Source organism: Amia ocellicauda, chromosome 3 (genome assembly GCF_036373705.1).
Source record: "Amia ocellicauda isolate fAmiCal2 chromosome 3, fAmiCal2.hap1, whole genome shotgun sequence".
NCBI classification, from domain to species: domain Eukaryota; kingdom Metazoa; phylum Chordata; class Actinopteri; order Amiiformes; family Amiidae; genus Amia; species Amia ocellicauda.
This window is the reverse complement of record NC_089852.1, coordinates 28,217,202-28,236,977: the sequence shown is the minus strand read 5'-3', so window position 1 is coordinate 28,236,977 and position 19,776 is coordinate 28,217,202. Positions and strand designations below refer to the sequence as shown.

The following is a 19,776-nucleotide window of genomic DNA, read 5'->3' as shown; positions in this document are numbered from 1 at the left end:
GGGTGTGTGATTGTACATTGTCTTGTATTGTAGTCTTTTGAGCCTAGGGCAATCGAAGACTTTCTGACAAACCTGCCTTTCACATTGCATATCAGCAATATCATAATTAAAAAAATGCATGAAAGTTCAGTTTAAGCTTATGAAACAACAACAAATAAAAAAACAGCTTGGAAGATTGTATAATATGTTTAATAGATAACCTCAGTTCAAGTAAATACTCTGCAGAGCTTGACACGTAAGACAAATCCGTTTCCACTTGGTCCCCCCCCCGCGCCATGTGATCCACCGCACCGCGCAGGTCACGCGTCTGCGGACTGACGGGGAAAAGCTGCAAAGAAGGCGTTCCCACGGCTCTGCAAAACACTGGCTGTTGTTCTAATAGAAAGTTTGAAAGAAAAATGATAACTAAAAGTGTTTAAACATTCGCTTCAGCTATTGTAATCAAACTTTGAAACTGCTGGTCATGTCACCTACACAGTTGTATATGTATTTGTGCATTTCTATAAGCTGAACAATTGTTCAAAAATCTATGAATAATAAAAAGATCTCTCGCAGATAGTTCGGTTTTGGGTAGGTAAGGGGACCCTGCGCTTTAGTGATAAACAGTTGTCTGCGGCAACATTTCTAGTTAATCGTGTCTAATTAAGACTAGTTTGTATACATTTGGGTTTTAGTCTCTGAGAGGGACATGGGAGCGAGAAGATGAGTGTAGCTCCTCAGAGCTGGTCGAGATTGCAGGGCAGAGGCGTCAAGTCCTGTTTCGAGACAGAGAGAGACAATCCTGCGGGTTTCACGGTTCCCAGTAAATCATCGGTCATTTGGACACCTTGAACACACCCGTGTGATAAAGTCAATTATCCGGTTCAGATCAAACAAAAACCGGACGACGTATTGCGCAGGCCAGACCCGCTCCAACGAGACAGTGTACAGTGAGGGCTGACGGTGGCACGTCGGCAGGGGGCGATGTGACCCACAGTTAGTGCTACCAGGGGTTATCTGCGTTCAGGGGATGCCCTCAAATAACACGCCAAGCTGGACGATACATTGCCACAAGGGTAGGCAAGCTCGCCGTCTAAGCTTCCAGTCTGTCAAGGCCGACATACCTGACTGTGACGCAACAACAAGTGATACAATATTGCAGGCAGTGAAGACACACAGTAACTCTACAGTTTTTACTGTAACAGAAACATGGCCGGTGTGTAAATACACATTCAATAAACAGTTCGCTCAGAATAGGTCTAGATACCGAGGTATATAAAACACGACATAGCTCTTTCATTGGCCGGTGTTCATGCTTTTAAAGCCCAGCAATAAAACAGGCAAAAGTCACATGGTTCCTGTACCCCCCCACACTCATGCGCACTGGGCGGGGACAATCGATCCAACGCGGTGACCTCATCCACAGTGCGCCCTGGAATATTCCACGCATGCGCGGTGCAAAAACGTGCCTTCAGTAGTTGAGGAAATTTTGTGCAAGTCACGATGGGCCTAAGCAAGGGGAGACAAGACAAACAGCCGTAACTGACATTACTAGCGAGAGAGAGAGAGACTCCGAGGGGACACCAAAAAGCGACAGCCCGGTTGTGTTGATTTCCAGGGCGCTGCCTTTCCAAATCTCCACGCCGTAAGTAGCAAGACTGAAAGTGAACAGGGTAGCGAAAGAGGAGCGTCTGCAGTGGGGGCTGTCAGAGGTGTCTGTGTTGGTGTGTTTTACTCACTTCGGGCACAGAGGAGTAGAACAGGCAGGGCTGCGTATATACTAATTGTAAGAAAATAAAATATAAACATGTTAGAGCTGGACGTGCAGTAAAGCCACTTACTTCTGGTGCCCCCCTCCACCGTCCACCCGCCCCCCTCCACCGTGATTGGCTGTGGTTTGTGCGAACCCCTCTGTCGAGGTTCTTCCTCTCGCCCTGATTGGCTGATCGGCGCTGTCGCTCGCCGTGGCGCCACTTGTTGCTGGGCAGCGATGGCGGAAGTGGGCCGATGCGGCACTTCCGGGTTGGTGTCTCAGGAACTGTGTGTGTCGCTTCGAGGTGGGCGGCCACGCTGTTTCCCCCCCCGAGTGAGAGGAAGAGAGAGATTAGTGTTCAAGACTGCCGGCTGCTGTTAGAGGGGGTGGGGGGGACAGGGCAGACAGAAAATAAGCGAGTCTGTACGTCACGATGGGCGGCGGGGCGATGTAAAGGGGACCGAAGCGGCTTATAAATTGTGCACAGTTCCCGGTTCACCTTCACAGAAACCCTCCGTAACTTTATGAATCCACGCAGGACAAAAGCAGCCCACAGGAAACGCGGCTGTGACATTTAAACGATTCTTGGTTTTGTAGTTGCCGTGCTCGGTTTTGATTGTGCGGTTTCTCTCTGAAAAGACAATAATGGACTGAGAGCCGGGGTCTGGAAATGTACACTGACTTCCTCGACCTGAGCACAACTCGCAGGTGGGACACTGTGGTCTTAACTGTTGCTGTTTTATTTAATTTTGTGTCGCAAGAAAGACCCTCTTCGTCGCTTGTCTAGACGAATGAAGGACTTGGCCATATTGTCCAAGCTGTGTACACTGGGATCCAAAGTAAAGACACAATTGATATCAATCGGCAATGCGTATCTCGGTTTTGCTGCAGACATCATAAACTATGATGATGGTTATTACATTGTTCTAGCGCGTCCATTCTGCCTGGTTTAAGTATTTAGTAGACGATGTTTTGCCATCATCCCTTAAAAGAAACTAGAGTGGATAGGTGTTTGCACTTTAAATGTTTTTTGCTTTTCCCTTTGGTTTCCTCGCTGACAGTTGTTGGGCAGGGGTGTTTGCCTATTGTAAGCTGTTGCGATAGGGGTTATATAAACGTGTTGTTGTTGAACTGTTTTGTTTTTGTTAATTAAACTGTTACCAGATTGACAATGTCCCAAGCTGTGCTGTGAGTCATTCGGTTTTTATTACGCATTCAGTGGGAGAGCGAAGTGCACCGGCATGCCCGACTGGATTTGAACGCATTATAAATATATTATCATGGATGGAGGCAGTTGAGCACATGCCTAGTTTGGTGAGTTTCGCATTGATTTTATTTTGGTAAGGTGGGTTGAGTTCGGGGACACCAATTATTGCAACCTGGAGAAGAAAGGGGACATGCAAATAGTAGTTTAGAGATGTACAATTTACACAAAGTAGCAAACTTTGAAACTACACGGAAACAGATGTAATGTCTGTATGTGGTTTCGTCAGGTTTTGTTTTCTCCTTTTTCATTCCGAGGTTTCCTTTCCAGAAGTGTTTGCCCACATGGTGTCTACAGAGTCACCTGACTAAAAATAATGTTGTTTATTGCGCAATGTTCAATACGACCCTCCTTCCCCCGGAGACCGCCCAGCCCTCCCTGCCCTCCCCTGCGGTTACAGTCGGTCACTAAAAAGGACAGGCTTGGCTTTATTGTTATTGTAACGGAGCTGGGGAGGGAAAGGGACGTAGATTGCCCGGGAAACGGCAAAATTACATCATGCAGTAGGGCAGCCAAGATATCCCCATACCGCTCCTATATACGAATTAGGTCAGAGTAGCACTGCCGCCCGGAGAGACTGGAAGTGCTGGTTGTTTTGTTGTTGATGCAGAATAACTTCTACTAGGCGTGTTCACTTCTGGATTTCACCCCAAGCTCTGTCCCTTAGTGATGTTTTAACCTTTTAAATGTAACTGCGGTAGCCTTTCTGTAACCATAAAGGGACACTTTATGAAACTGCCACTTTTAAGCTGACTTCCTTCCAAATTCTGTATGTGCAGAACCGTGCTTGACACTCAAAATACAGAAATAAGTGTGAGAGCCTACAGGAGCATCCACCCGCTTGCTTAAACATTTTGACCCATGGATGTCCAAGATGAAGTGGTATCACCAGGTGGATCATTTAAATGGCTGACGGGGGGGAAAGATGAAGTACAGTGTAACTAGAGTGTTTCACAGCTCCAGTCTTGTGTAGTTTGGTTCTCCTGCCCAAGCTTGCAGGTTTGTAATGGGAGCAGTGTGTTGCAGCCCAAGCTTTGTTCTTTGTTTGGATCACTGGGCTTCCCAAACTGGAGCTCACAGGCCCTTTGCTGGGGCTTTCATTTGTGGTGTTTGACAGGACAGACCTCTTGTATGCCTGTATATATACATATATATTTTGAATCGCAAAGCTTTTGGGCAGGAGAAACTATACATGGCAAATTTTTCATTCTCAGGTGATATGCTTATATAAATGATGAACTTGTTTACCATTTACACTTTGTAGGAAGTAACTGGTCCTGCCTCTGTAAGTCCTGTATTCACAATTTTTTCTTGTTGTCCCCCCCTCCACCCACCCCTTTGTTTATACAGGTGTGGCACAAGCAAAGGCACCGGAGTCCTCTGGCACAGAACAGGCCTGGACTGTGTGACAGCTCGGAGTTCGGTGGCAGGGAGGAGGGGACTTTGTGTGGGGAGAGCGCTGGGCCCTGTAAACCTGCCCCTTCCTGTGTCTCCACGTTTTTCCCAGCCACTGTGGACTGTAAAGCAAAACTAACTTGGATTTTGGGAATTCTGTTTTTTTTTTTTTCCCCTTCCCTCATTCCACCCTCCGCCCCAGAGAGAGAGGAAAGACAATATTTCCAAAGAGCTCTTTACCTCTCCTCTTGGTCTCTGTATGGTGTCCACACTTTGGATAAAAAGGACACCGCTCCCAACTTCACACACACCACCCCGCTCTGACTTTAATAAAATAAAATATGTTTTCCTTTCCTTGTTATTTTAATTAGTATTCCCCATCTCCCTCCCCTTTTTCACTTTATTTAATTTTTTTATTATTTCGTTATTATTATTTTCCAAAAAGAAATGCTTTACTTGAAAAAATACTTCACAGAGGGCCTGATCCAGTTCACCATTCTGCTGAGTCTGATTGGGGTGCGGGTGGATGTGGACACCTACCTGACCTCCCAGCTGCCCCCGCTGCGGGAGATCATCCTGGGTCCCAGCTCGGCCTACACGCAGACGCAGTTCCACAACCTGCGCAACACGCTGGATGGCTATGGCATCCACCCCAAGAGCGTGGACCTCGATTACTACTTCACCGCCCGCCGCCTGCTGAACGAGGTGCGCTCCCTGGACCGGCTGCAGGTGCCCAGCACGGAGCTCAGTGCCTGGCTGGTTCACCGTGACCCAGACAGCGTGGGCACAGCCGGCCAGTCCAGCCCCAGCATCGCCCTGGACAATGGCAGTGGGCTGGACGACATGGACAGCAACCCCGAGGGATCTGTCATGAGGGGAGAGGGCTCCCCCGGGTCCAGCTATGGAGGAGGAGGAGAAGGAGGTGGAGGTGGAGGTGGAGGGGGTGAGGGTGTTGTCGGTGAGGGCGACGGTGGCGAGGAGGAGGAGGAGAGCTTGGGTGCTGGGGCCCCCCAGGATGATGAGGACGATGGCGACAGACTCCCTGACAACAACGGCAATGATGACCTCACCAAAGAGGTATGCAACTTTTGTTTTCTATCTTATGTGTTTTTCCCTGCGCTCTGGTGTCGGGGCAGGTTTTAAAGGTCTGTGGGGAGTTGCACTGCTGTTAAAGGAAGAGATCTTGCTCTTCTGGACAGGGGTGTGTTTTTAGCTGCCTTGCGAGATGAGAGCTCGAGCTTGTTACGCCCCTGAATGCTCAGGCTGAGCACAGACGCCGCCGTGGAGAGGGGGAGTGCGTGTGTTGCTGTCATTGCTGCTCAACCAGTATTTTCCAGCCCATTCCAATTCATTGTCAACATTTCAGTTTTTTTTTTTTTTGTAGTTTTTGTCCCCCTGTTGTTGTTTGAGGCCTGACTGAATGAGGGGTTGACATGGTGGAATAATAGCATGACAGCCAGGATTTGCTGAAAGGCTTTGACCACTGGGGAGGGTAGGGTTTGGGGGAGGCCCGGTCCAGGAGGGGTTGTCTTGGTCCGGCAGGGTTTTAAATCGCCCACTCTCTCGGGAGCGGATGGATCGAGGCTTGATCTGGTTCTGTCAGGACAGTGATGAGTACATGAGAGGCCAAGTAGACACTGAAGCGGCTGTGCTGTGGCTGTTAGGGAGCAGGGTTGGGGGCCCCTGCTGCTTTGCCTGCTTTGCTCCACACCTTAACAGTTTGCTGGTCAAGATCTTGTGCAGGTCATTCTCCCTCACTCCCACCGGACTGAAAGGAGTTTATATTGGCGGTTCTGTATCGTTCAGTACAAACATTATTGTTGTTTATATCTGACAATTTACAGCTCTGGAAAAAATGGAGACCGCTGCAAAATTATCAGATCTCTGGTTTTACTATTTATAGGTATGTATTTGGGTAAAATGAACATTTTTGTTTTATTCTATGAACTACTGACAACATTTCTCCCAAATTCCAAATAAAAATATCAATGTAAAGGCTGCCATACATGTAGAGATGCTGATTTAAGAAAAAATTGCAGTAGTCCCTTAATTTTTTCCAGAGCTGTATATATTCGCACTGAACAGGCATTTGTATACAGTCTGTATAGCTTTTATTGCGGAGTTTCAGATAACAGTTGTGGACTTGCACATCTGTGATAAATTGATCTTCCTTTCCAAAATGTCTTCTGACAATGTGTGTGGGGGGGAAACATAATGAGAAATTCAGTGACAAAATGTATGTACAGTTAAAATACACACTCAAATTGATCACAGGCCTCTGGTAAATGCATATGTGCCCATGGACACATGCACACAGACAGACAGACGGACACACACACACACACACACACACAAACACTGCAGCTCTGATTCTTCCATGCTGACTGACCTCAGGCACCCCCAGAGCAGTAGGGAACATGAGCCAGCCGGCCTTGTGAGGCCCTGCCTGCCCTGCGCTTGTTATTCTCGCAGCCCATTCACTTGTTGACACTTTCAACTGACCCTGCAAAGCGCTGGCTCTGGCATTTACTGCGGAACAAACTGTTCAGCCCAGCGCAGGCGAGGCAGACCTTGACTCGAACCTGGAGTCGGTGCCATGCTAGTTTGTCCTGACTCCTAAAGGCATGGCTGTTAATAAATGTAATGAATTGCTTTGATCCGATTGTTTTTATTCATCTACTTTCTTTGTTTGGCTTGCTTTATTTTGTGTTCAGCAGCCAAACCGCATTATAATGTTACGGCCATGTTAACCTGTTAAAACCGAAACAAATCTGTAGTGTGAAACGCTCCGCACTGGACAGGGTATGATGTGAAACGCGATGCGGAACGCAGCATCACGCAGTAACTGATAGAGGGAGTATACATAAATGGATAGTGTGGGCTGGCCAGCGTACCGCAGAGGAACAGAGAGTGAAACCAGCCTGGCTTGTGATGTCATCAGCTAGGAGAGGGAAACGTGAAGCAGGGCAGGAAAATAACAGTAATGATAATAACTTCTATTGTGTATAGGCTCTTTAAAAAATAGTCTGAATGGTCTCAACGTGCTGCACAAGGCAAAGAGCTGCATGCGATGGAATAAATGTCATGGGTGTAAATTAGGTAGGACCTGTCCACAGCTGGGCAGGAGGCAGGATGGACGGGAAGGGGCAATCCTTGGCAAGATTAGTTTACATCAGGTGGGCAGCCAGGGGTGGGGGCAGGTTGGTGAGAGAGGTCAGCCAGGAGAGAGTTACTGGAGAGTTAGTCCAGTCTAGAAAGAGCCATAGACACATGCCATTAGCAACGCTGAGCAACATGTGTAAAAATAGCCCTACAGAGAGAGACATACACACACACTGCTGCCCCAGTCTGGACATGCCCAGACATAAGGAGACAGAAAGCATGATACAGACTGGCAGGCAGGCTGGCAGGTGCGCTGGGATTCTCCCCTGTTGGTCTGGGCTTACTGGGAGATTTGCACCTGTCAACCCGCCTGTGTCCTCTAAGTGTCATTGTGTAACCGGGCTTTCCGGATTCCACCCCTGTGTTTGGACTGCGTTCCCCCAGGCCGCGCACTGCAGAGACGTGACCGCTGTGTCCGAGAATTGGTCAGTTTTTATTTTAAGTAGGCAGTAGTTGCCATTCTTTTTGTGTGTCCGTATCACCCCTTAAATTAGATGTGCACGCAGCCCCCCCAACACGCACAAAAATAATGGTTCCTGACCTGCGGCCGCTGCCCGAGGCGTCTGTCTTCCTGGTGCAGCTGTGCGGTGGCGTGCTGAAGAGGTTTACCTAATCACTGGGCTAAAGTGGCCACAGCACCGGCAGGCCTGGACACGAGCCGCAGCCTCCGTGCTGTTCCTAGCCTCTGCTGTGTGGGCCTTCTGGATGCCGGGCCAGGCTGTGGCGCTGCTGCAGGAGTTGCCGCTCTCCTCTGGGTGAACAGACAGGACCAAAGGGGGTGGGTGGAGAAGGGCATGTTCAGTCACATTCCCATGGTTACTCTAGTACGCGAACCAAACTGGCATTTGTGTTTTCAGGAGCATTCCCAGACGCATGTTGTAGGGTGGCAGGTTTCAGTTCATGGCACTGTCTCTACCCCCCCCACCCCACCTCTCCCACCAGACTTCCAGCCTTCACGGTCTCCCTCCCTCTCTCTCTCTCTCTCCCTCCCATCTCCCTCTCTGTGCCTGGGCAAGCTGTGCAGTGAATAAGCTGGGCTGGGCAGTCTTAGTCCCTCAGGCCCAGAGGCAGAGCAGCAGCTGCCCGCTCGCCTGGCTGCCTGCCTGCAGTGAGGGGGCGGGCAGGGCCGGCTGACAGGGTGGAGATTAGCAACGCAGCCTTTAATTATACCCGTCTCCACGACAAACCCTGCTCGTGACTGTCTGTGCTCTGAGTGACACTGGCAAGCCATGGCGATGTGCTGGCCCCCCCACCCCCCCCTCGTTCTGTCCACGCCAAGGCCCATTCTGTATGGGCAGGCAGGGCAGTAGGCAGCTGAGCTGCTGTGTCACATGAGCGCAGTGTGTGGCAGCATAAAGTCACAGCATGTTAGGCATGTCCTGACCACTGCTGTGTCCCCCCATACTAATCGGAGATCTAAATAATAACAACAACAACAACCACAGCAGCAGTAAGGGGACTGCAGCTGTTAAAACAAATGCTTGGGCCCGTGGAGGACTGCTGCTGTGAAGCGGGACATGAAAGTGGTGTCGATGAATCCTGAAAGATGATGCTTCAGTCAGGCTGATTATGGGTGTCTGGATGTGTGCGATGCGGTTTGTGATCTTGGCTCTTTCTGCTGACACATGTGCTGGGTCGTCCGGGACGTGGTCCTGCCCAGGTGCTTGTTTAAGCTCTCCATGCACAGAGCCTGAGGATCAGGTGGTGCCAAATTTCCTGTCTCCTCACTGGCTTGTCATCACAGAAATCGATGCGTTTATGCAGAGGTGGGGTGGGGGGGGGAGTCTCGCCTGTGCCAAGAGTACTAAGGTCCGTGGTGTCTGCCAGGCCAGGGCCAGTTCTTTATCCTTGCATAGAAACCTGTTGCCTGGACAATGACAGGCAGCAGTGTAGCTCTCATCAGGCCACCTGGCAGCCCCCAGTCCGCTGCTTTGGCACGCTCTGAGGTAGGGCTAGGTGAGTGCTGGTTCCCAGTCTCGGAGCCGACTGTTTTGCACAGCTGGCAGTGTCCTGGGCTGTGCCACGAAACCCCGCTGGCTGAACACAAGGCAGGTGACCGATGAGTCGGCCGAGCACCCTGTCCTGCTTGCTTGGTTGCTGGTTTCCAAACGCACCCCGAGAGCTTCAGTCCCGTGGTATGGGTTACTGGCCTGGGAGATGGAATTTAGTGAGGCGGGAGGCACTGTGCCTTAAGCAATCCTGTCCTGCTTGGTGACTCAGAGGTGCTCTTCATGAATCAGTGTGTTCTTGTTCCCAAAGGTTCATTTGAGATGGAGCAGGTGGAGCTGGAGCAGGTGGGGGGGGTCAGCTAATGCAGTGCAAACACTGCTGCACCTCAATCCGAGTGCCCTTGTATGCCCTTGCCTTCCTGTCCCCAGTCATTCAGGCCTTTAGTTTTAGGTTGCAGGCTGAAGGTGGATTGTGTAAGATGCTGCACTCATGCTTTAAAATGCTCAGGTACAAAATGCTGTGTCTGTGACCAGTGCTTTGCCCTGAACCTTCTCTGACTGTTTGGTTCAGTATGGCAGCCCCTATACTCCTCCTCGTCCCCTCCTCCTCCTCCTCCCTCTCCTACCTCACTAATGGAGTCTGAGAAAGCGTGCCCGTTACAGTCTCTGGGGCTATTTATATAGACTGGGATCAATAAACTCAATCACGAGCTGCAGCTGGCTGGCTCTCCCCTCAGAGCCGCGCTGTGCCAGAGCAGGGGCCCACCTGCCCACTGGCCGCTCTAACGCAGCCACCAGTGCCGGTTAACCACTCGGAAGCGCTGCTGTCCGGCCAGCCCAAGCTTTCGTGTTACACTGGTTCATATGGATGGAAACCTGAATGTGTGATTTTTTTTTAAAACTTCAGTGAGGAAGCAGGATAGCTCCTCCTTTAGTTTGAGGCACAAATGTAAAAAATATTTACACGCACAACAAAATGTAATTTTCCTAACATAACCTCTCCCTTTACTTAAAACGTGTTGGCTCCTCATTGAAGTGGTCCGAGGATTGTTATAGTAGTAGTAGTAGTAGTAATGTTCCTGTCATGTCCCTCGGAGCTGCGAGGGGTCCTTGCTGCCCATCTGGGGCACTCTCCTTGGAATTCTCCACAATCCGCCTCCTCTTACCCACAATGCCATCTGTCGGTCTAGTACCAAGGCCGTTCAGCTTCCTGATGAGAATGAAGGGTGGCCTCGGTTCAGCTGTGGCAACAAGATCGGAAAAATAAAAATAATAATGGGAGAAGGGGGCAGACTGCTGAATGCATATACATTCAAACACTGTATACATACAGTAACCACAGTGCTAATGCAACAAACTAACAACCTATAGCCAGAGCAGTAAGCTGGTCAGCTTAACAGCAGAGGCCTCGTGCCGCTGGGGCCCTGGAGCTCAGGTATGTTTTTGTGTGTCACTGAGCTAGGGCACGTGAGGATACACTCACCCCTGTACAGACTACAGCAGTGTTTTCATGATGCTTATCACAGAAGTATTTCTATAGTTCAGGGAGGTTGGGTATACAGGCTATCAGCACAGAGAGCGGCAAAGTGATACCGCTCTAACTCAGACGGGGCTATTTTCAGTATTGTGCCATAAGTGTGCACATGTAGCCGATGCGCTCCCCCCCCCTGCCCTTTCTCTTCCCTGTGTAAGAGACCAGCACTGTTGTTGGGCACCAATTCACCATCTGCAAAACCACCCCGGCCAGCCAGTCTGACAAGAACCCTGTGTGTCCTTGGCTGTGCCGTTTTGTAATTCAAGATGGGGTCCACTGCACACACTCACTTTCACAACCCATCTTGTTTACCGCTTGCCTGCAATTATCCTGTACTTTGTAAACACCACCCCCCGCCCCCTCCTGTCTCTCCCTGTCCCTGAAACTCTGCCACTGCTTTCAAGACCTTGTGCTCTCCCCTCTCCCTCAGTTGGGAGCTTGTATACTGCCTAGGGCAGGGGTTGCCAACTCTGTTCCTGGAGAGCTGCAATCCTGCATTGCATACCTTGAACACAGGGACATTTTGCCTAATTTAGACCCACAATTGGTTCAGTTATGCTGCCCTGTGTTTTGAACCTAAGCTGGGGCACACGTAACTCTGATTTGTGTGAATGAGTGTGAGAGTGTTGTTATCAGTAGTGCTTTTATAAAAGCCAGCTGACAGTAAGTGGTGCTTCTCTAGCCATTGAAGCTCTTTATAGCTCCTGATCGGGGCCCTGTGGTGAGCAGAGCGTAGACCAGGCCAGTGGGATTGCAGCAGGGCTCCCCAGTGCTGGTGTAATGGGCGATCGGTGGGCAGCGGTCGGAGCTGCACTGTGATTATTGATCCACTTATTCTTGATGATTATTGACGCGTAGCTTTTCCCCAGACCAAAGAAGCAGGAACTGCACATCCCCATTTCTGTGTGTGTGGTGTTTGGCTCACACATATGGATGTACACATGCAAACCTACAGACGTTCATGGACACTAGTGTATGTAGAAGCTGAGCTTGCATTTACAAACCTGGGTTGTTCGTATGTGTCAGGATCAGGGTGCTCCCACTCCTGGTCCCAAGCCTGAAACGCATCCAGAGAGTCTTTGTGTAGAGCAGGCCAGGCCAGTGCAGTGGAGAAGAACTCTGTAATAAAATTTATAAAAATTGATAAAATTGATAGTAGTAGTAGTAGGTGGGGGACACGTTGAGCAGTGTGGCTCATACAGCAGCAGTGGCCGAGACTCTAGCGCCCTCTCTCCCACGTTGTTGGCAGGACATCGCCCTGATTGACATTCTGTGGCGGCAGGACATGGACCTGGGTGCGGGCCGCGACGTGTTCGACTACAGCAACCGGCACAAGGACAGCGAACCCGAGAAGCGCCCCTCTGGGGAGAAGGAAGAGGGGGAGGGCTGGCAGAACAGGCAAAACCTGCAGGGGGGCGGCCGCCACTCCCAGGTGGATGGGGAGACCGGGGAGAGCATTCCTGTGCAGGTATACCTCCCCCTGGTCTGTGTCTCCTCCTCCCTCCCTGCCTCCCTCAGAAACGTGCATTCACTGGTGTTTGTGACTCAGCACTGCTGTCAACCTACATGGAGGTTCAGGCTGCAGCCCACTACCTTCTGTGCCACAGTCTGTGCTTTTGTCCTGTTCGTGCTCTTGCACCCCCGCTCCCCCCATGCACACTCACTCTCACCCCCACTTGCACCCTTCCCCTCCCAATGGCTGCAGACCTCTGTGCAGAGACTGGCAGGCTATGTGCTTTCAGTGCTGCAGGGGGCATCTGCCGTGCTGCTGTGTGTGCATACATACACCTCACTGTGCATGTGTTCAAAATAAATAAAACCCAAAGGCATGCATTAAACTGGGCAGGACTATTTATTTATGCTCATTATTATTTATACTTCTATATTGATGAATAGATTTTTATTCTTAATGTGTTTTTTTATGTAAAAAGCTATATTTGCCTTCCCTAAACAATAATGTGTGTAGTGTCGACCCATCCCTGTCCTCCAGTGACTCAACCTGTCTGTGTCCTCTGTTTTGCTTGCAGCTTGCTGACCTGGGTGACCAAACTACGCTGTCCCTGCAGGAGTGTCTGAGACTGCTGGAGGCCACGTTCCCCTTCGGAGACGAGGCGGAGGTGAGGGTCTGAGCCACCCCTTTGGGGCTAGAGCCGACTGTCTGAGGAGCGACCCCTTCAGTTGGGCTTCGGCATGGCGTCTTGGTCTCTCAGACTGCTTCAGAAACAAAAGAACAAGCATTCATGCTGTTCATTCTAGCTGGAGCCCCCTGCATGCTCTATAGTTCATCATGTGATGCATCAAGACATTCTTTTTAACGCAGTTTGACTGACACTGTATTATTGGTGGTGATGCTGTTGTCCATGATGTTGCTGTTGATCTTGTTGCTGTTTGTTTGTGCTGGTCTGTCAGTTCCCAGGCCCCGTAAGCCCAGAGCTGGGAGACCCCAGCGAGGAGGGCCCCTCCACCTCCCAGGGTCCCCTGCTGTCCCCCCTCCTGCCGCAGAATGACACGACCCTCGACCTGGAGCAGCAGTGGCAGGACATCATGGCCATCATGGAGCTGCAGGTCAGTGCCCAATCTCCACTAACCATTGACCAAGTGAGTGGTGCATTTTGGTGACCCGGCGAGACCTCCAAGACCGGGGCTGGATATAGTAGCCTGGGCCATCTTGACTGCATTTTGCTTTATTTAATTAATTTTTTTATTTATGTATGTATGCGTTTTTCTTCTGTCTCTCTCTTGGTCTTCTGGGATCCTCTGTGATGGGTGGCCGGCAGGACATGGAGGTGAATGGCACATCTGATGACTTCCTGCCCGTGAACAACAACAGCAGCAGCAGCAGCGGTGGCGGCGGCGGGAACGCCAGTAACAGCAGCAGCACCAGTAACAGCAGCAGCAGTGGGCTGGAGTCAGGGTCCATGGGCAGCTTCGGCCTCTCCAGCCCCTCCCCCATCCACCAGGATGTGAGTCTGCACCAAGCCTCCCTGCCCAGCTGCAGCCAGGACTTCCCGGCCTTCTTCTCCCCGGAGCTGGAGAGCGGCTGTGCCCTGGAGGCTCCCGGCCCGCGGCCCTCCCTGCTCAGCCTCTCCTCCTGCAACTCCACGGACGTTAATTCCACTTTCGGGGCCACCAACCTGACCGGTATCTTCCTACCCCCGCCGCTCAATGGCACGGCCAACGGCACCTCCACCCCCACCCTGCCCGACCCCCTGGGTGGCCTGCTGGAGGAGGCCATGCTGGACGAGATCAGCCTGCTGGACCTGGCCATGGAGGAGGGCTTCAGCCAGGCGCAGGCCTCGCGGCTCGAGGAGGAGCTGGACTCCGACTCCGGCCTGTCTCTGGACTCTGGACGCAGCCCCGCCTCCCCCAGCAGCTCCGAGACCTCCTCTTCCTCGTCATCTTCCTCATCATCTTCCTCCTCCTCTTCCTCCTCCTCCTCATCCTCCTCCTCCTCAGTGTCCTTCTCTGAGGAAGGCGCAGTGGGCTACAGTACCGATTCAGAGGCAGTGGGTGAACTGGAGGAGGGTGGTGCGGTGGGCGGCTACCAGCCCGAGTACAGCAAGCTGTGTCGCATGAGCTACCAGGAGCCCTCCCTCTTCCACCACTTGCCGCAGCTGGAGCACGTCAGCCACAACCACACCTACAACCTGCCCCTGGCCTCCGCGCACAGCCCCCCGCCCCCGCCGCCCAAGAAGCAGGGCCGGGAGAAGCAGCAGCAGCAGATCCAGCAGCAGATCCAGCAACAGGACTTCCTGGACAAGCAGTCGAGCCGCGACGAGAGGCGTGCCCGGGCCATGAAGATCCCCTTCTCCAACGAGAAGATCATCAACCTGCCGGTGGAGGAGTTCAATGAGCTGCTGGCCAAGCACCCCCTGAGTGAGGCCCAGCTGGCGCTCGTCCGTGACATCCGGCGCCGTGGCAAGAACAAGATGGCAGCGCAGAACTGCCGCAAGCGCAAGCTGGACACCATCCTCAACCTGGAGCATGGTGTGGAGGAGCTGCGGCGGGACAAGACGCGGCTGCTGCGCGAGAAGGTGGAGTTCGTGCGCTCCATCCGCCACATGAAGCAGAAGGTGCACAGCCTGTACCAGGAGGTGTTCTCACGCCTGCGCGATGAGCGCGGCCGGCCCTACCCCCCCAGCGAGTACGCGCTCCAGTACGGCAGCGACGGCAGCGTCCTCGTCATCCCCCGCACGCTGGCGGCCGAGCAGGCCCACCGGCAGGAGCGCAAGCCAAAGGACCGGAAGAAATGAGGGCCCCTGCTGCTGCCCTTCCGCTCCACACAGTGATCTGTCTCGCTTTCGTTTGCATTAACTTTAGTTTCTATTCTATTCTTTTCAATGGTGGAACGAAACTGAAGCATTATGATTTAAAAAAATATATTTTTCTTGTACGAGAGTGTCGTTGAAGGGAAGGGGGATAGACGGACTCAAAATCTAATTGAAAAAAGCTATGGAAAAATATATCTTCTCCCCTCCAAGGTTTGTTTCTTGAAATATCTGGTCAAGTACAGATGTGTTGATTTAATACTGACTTGATTTTAGAAAGTCACAAATAAAAAACAAATGAACAAAAAAATAAAGAAAGAAAAACGAACAAAAAATAAACTTCAGGAACAAATCAACAGACTGCTTTAGATCCTGAGACTGTAGGCCAGTGAGGAGGAGGAGGAGGAGGAGGAGGAGGAGGGGGAGGAGAAGAGCAATGTGTTCTAGGAGAGGCCTGGCTGAAGTACAGTTGGGACACCGAGGTACACACTGTCCGGCCTATGATGGGGCCGGGGAACACCGGGCTGCTCACACGAGCCGGAACACTGTGATTCTGGCCTGAGGGTTTCTGCGGTGTTGGAAGGGTTTCACTGAGCCCTGGGACTGGGGGTTCCTCCTGGAGCCCTGTCATAAGCCTGCTGGGGTCCCCGTCCCCCACACACCTTCCCGCCGGCACCGAGCTGCCCAGAGAGGAGGGGGTTTAAGGACAGAGGCCTGGATGTGGCCCCGAGTTGTGGTGGGCGTCAGTTTTCAGGACGAGAGAGAAGGAAGTAGCGGCAGAACAGTGCCAGGCTGCCTCCATGCCAAATGCTTACCAAAGGTTGTGTGCGCAGTGTCAAGTGGTTTTTCCCTTATTTTTACTAATTCTTTAACTCATTTTAATTTTTATTTATTGTATTGTTTAAATATTTACCCCCCGCCCCCTTCGGACATTAAGGAATTGATCCTATGCAGCACTTATGGTTTGATGTACTGCGTCCGGGTGTCGCAGAGTCTTCTACGTTAAGCACTTTTCCCCCATTTCTTTTTTTTTAACCTCCTCCTACTCTCGGGGGTTTGTTTCTCGGACAAAACCACAGTTCCCCAGACTAGATCCCGCCGGGAGTAGTCAAGACAGGAGCGTGAGGGACTGCTGGCCAGACTGTGAGGCCGCTGCATACGCGCCCGCGCTGCCCCGCTGGCCGATGTATATCTGTACATACTTGTGTAGCCATCTCGGTAGGGCTTGGGCTGTGTGCACGGCGCAGTGGACTGTGGTCTGAACTGTGGTCTGACTCTGTTCTGTTTTATGGAGCATCACCCCCACAGCCATCATGACACCCCCACCCTTGAAAGAAGGGGTGTGTTATCCGAGCAGACTGCTTTGGACACAAACACACACACACGCACACACTCACCTACACACATTAAAGTAAACGTTTACTGTAGCGTTTCTGTTATTATTGTAGCATCGCGTGTTGTATTGCTGAGCAGGGCAGGTTCCTCACTGTCATGTGTTGCGTTGGAGTGTGTTGTGATCGGTCCCCTGGCTGTGTGGAAGGTGGTAGGTTAGGGTAGATTGGTTTGGCTCTGCTTTGTAAAAGACATAAATAGTTCTCTTTAGGGTCCTGAGTGTAGATGTTGTCCCAGTTTGCTAGTCTGTTTCCAGTGTTACTGCCCCCCCTCCCCTCCCTTATTTACGGCACTGCAGAAAAGCCAACACCTCTCCCCTCCCCCTCTCCCCTCTGTCTGCAGTACATTGGAGCCTGTGCCTTATACGAGTCAACACACACTGACACATTTTATGTTACTTTGGTGTTTTACTGCAAACTGTATCTGTGCACCTTTTAATATTGTAGAAGGCGTCCCTCTCTCTCTGCCAAGTCCCGCTTTCTGGCTCAGCAGTGCCGGTTCTACTACTGTTACTACTCCAGCTGACGCTACTCCTGCTGCTGTTGCCCTGCAGAGTGGACTACGAGCGACCGAAGCAGCAGGCTGTATCGCCTCCGGATGGCTTGCGCGATCCTGCTGTAGAGCACAAGATGAATACTGCGGCTGCAGCACATTAGAGCAAACTCAACCGGAGTTACTGCTCATTCCTCCTCCTCTCTATAGCGGGCGCTCCCGCGGGCGCATGTGGATGAGAAGGGGTGGGGGGGTGCGTGTCCTCTCCCACTGGGCGTGTATTTGATGGAACTGCCACTGCATCTTGGCGTTCTGGAAGATGGCAGTGATTGGCCACAGAAGTGGTGTGCAATGGACCGGGTCTGGCTGAGAAGTACGATGTACAAACCCACTCTACAACAACTTTTGATTGAGGTCACTTTATGATCATTATTAATATTTATTTTATCGTTATTTACGTTCTGTTTTGGGCAGCATTACCCGCGAGCACTTGGATAGGATATGTAGCGCCATGTAACCATCAGTCTTGACAATGATCTTTTGGGTGAAATCTGCCTGCTCTCGGGTTTAGACAAGGGCTGATCATGCACGGGCTGACAACTAATCTAAATTAGAAACCATGGATACATAATGGGGCAAATCCAGCTTTAGGACCCCCACAGCATGTACTGAAGTGTCCCAGACCCCTCCTGGGAGGGATCCCTGCTGCGGCCTCTCCACCACTAGCCTGGATTCAAATATGAAAACGCTGTATTTTAGTGATCAATCTATTAAAGGTAAAAAAAAAAAAAAAGTAACTTTAATTTTGACTTCTTGGTGAATTCTTCTATTCTGTATTCTGATTTGGAGAGGGGAGGTGGAGGGTAGGATGACAAAAACACTGGAATTTAAGATGTATAGGGTTTGAAGTTTTATTACCAAAACAAGTCACTGAAGGAGGCTGCGGTTGCTCGGCTGTAGGTTTGATTTTTCTCTGCTTGAAAATGATACACTGGGATTCCACCTGCATATTCCAAAGCACATTCTTTAGGAAGCTCCTACATTTGCTTTTTAAACCACATTTTGTTCTCCTTTACGTGTGTGTTCTGTAAATATTTCGATGTTTGAAATGTGTGTCTGTACTGTTTTCTTTCCTGTCTGTGTAGAGGACTTCAGTGTGTTGTCTTGGGTTTTTTATTTTGCTCTAATTTTCATTTTTATTTGGTTGTATAATTTTTTGGTTTACTTTTTGAACATTTGCTGGCAATCTGGGATTCTTCTTATACCGGATAATAAAATGTTTTTATTTTCAACTGCGACTGTTTTTTAAAATGTATTTATTTTTAAAAGGCAATCCTTTGTCCAAATGCAAAGCACACCTAATTATACCTTCGCCAGACTTGCAAGCAGACATCTTGTAGGAGTTCTCACAGGGCAGGTTTTATTTTGGTTAGCGCCTCTATCCATGCCCACACAGGATCATTAAATCTGAGTGTTGTGTCTGTATACTTACACACCTAGTGTCACGGCCTCCTGAGCTATTACAAAGCCGAGACCCATAAGGGCAGGGGTGGCTAACCCTGATACTGAAGAGTTGCAATCCTGCAGATTTTCCAGGTCTCTCTAAATTACCAATCATTGGCTACCTTGAATGGGATATTTTGCTTAATTAAGACCCACAATTGGTTCAATTAAGCAGTTAATGATCTGGTTAGAACACAACCCTGTAGGCCCCGCGGCTCTCCAGGACCAGGGTTAGCCACTTCATCCTCATGAAGAGCGTGTGTGTTCTGTCAGTGCTGCTGTATTTCTGTTTATAATAGCCTGGCCAGTGTGGCCTCAGCAGCGCCCGGGCCAGCTCTCCCTGGAATGCTCTCTCCTTTGCAGAGAGACAAAGGTTCTGAACAGCTGAAACCCCACCCCCCTCCCACAATACCTGTTTTGATAGAAGGGGAATGCCAGAACTTTCTGGAAGCATTTTGTGTTGCACTGCCACCTCAAGGCCATTCCTAGTATTGCACCTGCTTCCTAACTGGTGAGGGCAGTGCTTTCCACAAAGCCATCTTCTGTGCCAGGACCCCAGGCTTTCATTACCCCATCTAACAATATTGGCCTATATGAAGGAAGGGCCGTGAAAATAATCAGAGAATATTGGAGCAAATTCGATTTATTCATATCTGTTTATGTGTGTATTTATTATTGCGGTAATGGTATTTGTGGGGACACTTGACCACTATGGTTGGATTATTAAAAAAGTGTGATCTGATTGTATTCTGGGCAGGATGATTGAGGACAATAAACCTCCAGTATAAAGAAGCTTTACATCGTAATGAGTGGAAACCCTGAGGAGGCCTTCAGCCAGCAGGTGATCAGTAAAGGCTGCTAATTATATATATATAATCAGGATGAAATATTGTATTTAACTGGGACAAGATTAAATTATGGTCCATGTTAGTGGAGCCATTTCTTGTATTTTCAAAGCATAAACCATTTTCACTGACTAACACTAAATGTATTTGTCTGGGTCAGGTTTTGTAATATTTTATTTTAGAAAATATGTGAACAGAGATCATATACATGTTCACCAGTGATAAAGTTAATCAGAAGTG

At 50.3% G+C, this 19,776-nt stretch overlaps 1 protein-coding gene across 6 annotated transcripts; it reads left to right on the top strand.

Moving 5' to 3' along the window:
- Positions 1-1,413: 1,413 nt before the first annotated feature.
- Positions 1,414-18,486, top strand: nfe2l1b (nfe2 like bZIP transcription factor 1b). 6 transcript variants are annotated; one of them, XM_066698821.1, is made up of 7 exons: positions 1,415-1,624; positions 2,952-3,046; positions 4,347-5,468; positions 12,286-12,504; positions 13,064-13,153; positions 13,446-13,601; positions 13,814-18,486. In XM_066698821.1, exons 3-7 carry the CDS (start codon positions 4,839-4,841, stop codon positions 15,287-15,289), a joined length of 2,571 nt encoding a protein of 856 aa, XP_066554918.1. In that variant the 5' UTR covers positions 1,415-1,624; positions 2,952-3,046; positions 4,347-4,838; the 3' UTR covers positions 15,290-18,486. The 6 variants fall into 6 exon arrangements, with proteins under 6 accessions (XP_066554919.1, XP_066554920.1, XP_066554918.1 ...); XM_066698820.1 differs by lacking the exon at positions 1,415-1,624 and adding an exon at positions 2,001-2,440; XM_066698822.1 differs by lacking the exon at positions 2,952-3,046 and having other exon boundaries at positions 1,414-1,624; positions 12,319-12,504.
- The last annotated feature ends 1,290 nt before the right edge of the window (positions 18,487-19,776 follow it).

Bases quoted from the DNA above. Each gene is read 5' to 3' on its own strand.
- nfe2l1b (XM_066698821.1), top strand. From the start codon at position 4,839: ATGCTTTACTTGAAAAAATACTTCACAGAGGGCCTGATCCAGTTCACC. The intron at 5,469-12,285 runs GTATGCAACTTT...CGTTGTTGGCAG, and splicing joins ATGATGACCTCACCAAAGAG to GACATCGCCCTGATTGACAT. The intron at 13,154-13,445 runs GTGAGGGTCTGA...CTGGTCTGTCAG, and splicing joins CCTTCGGAGACGAGGCGGAG to TTCCCAGGCCCCGTAAGCCC.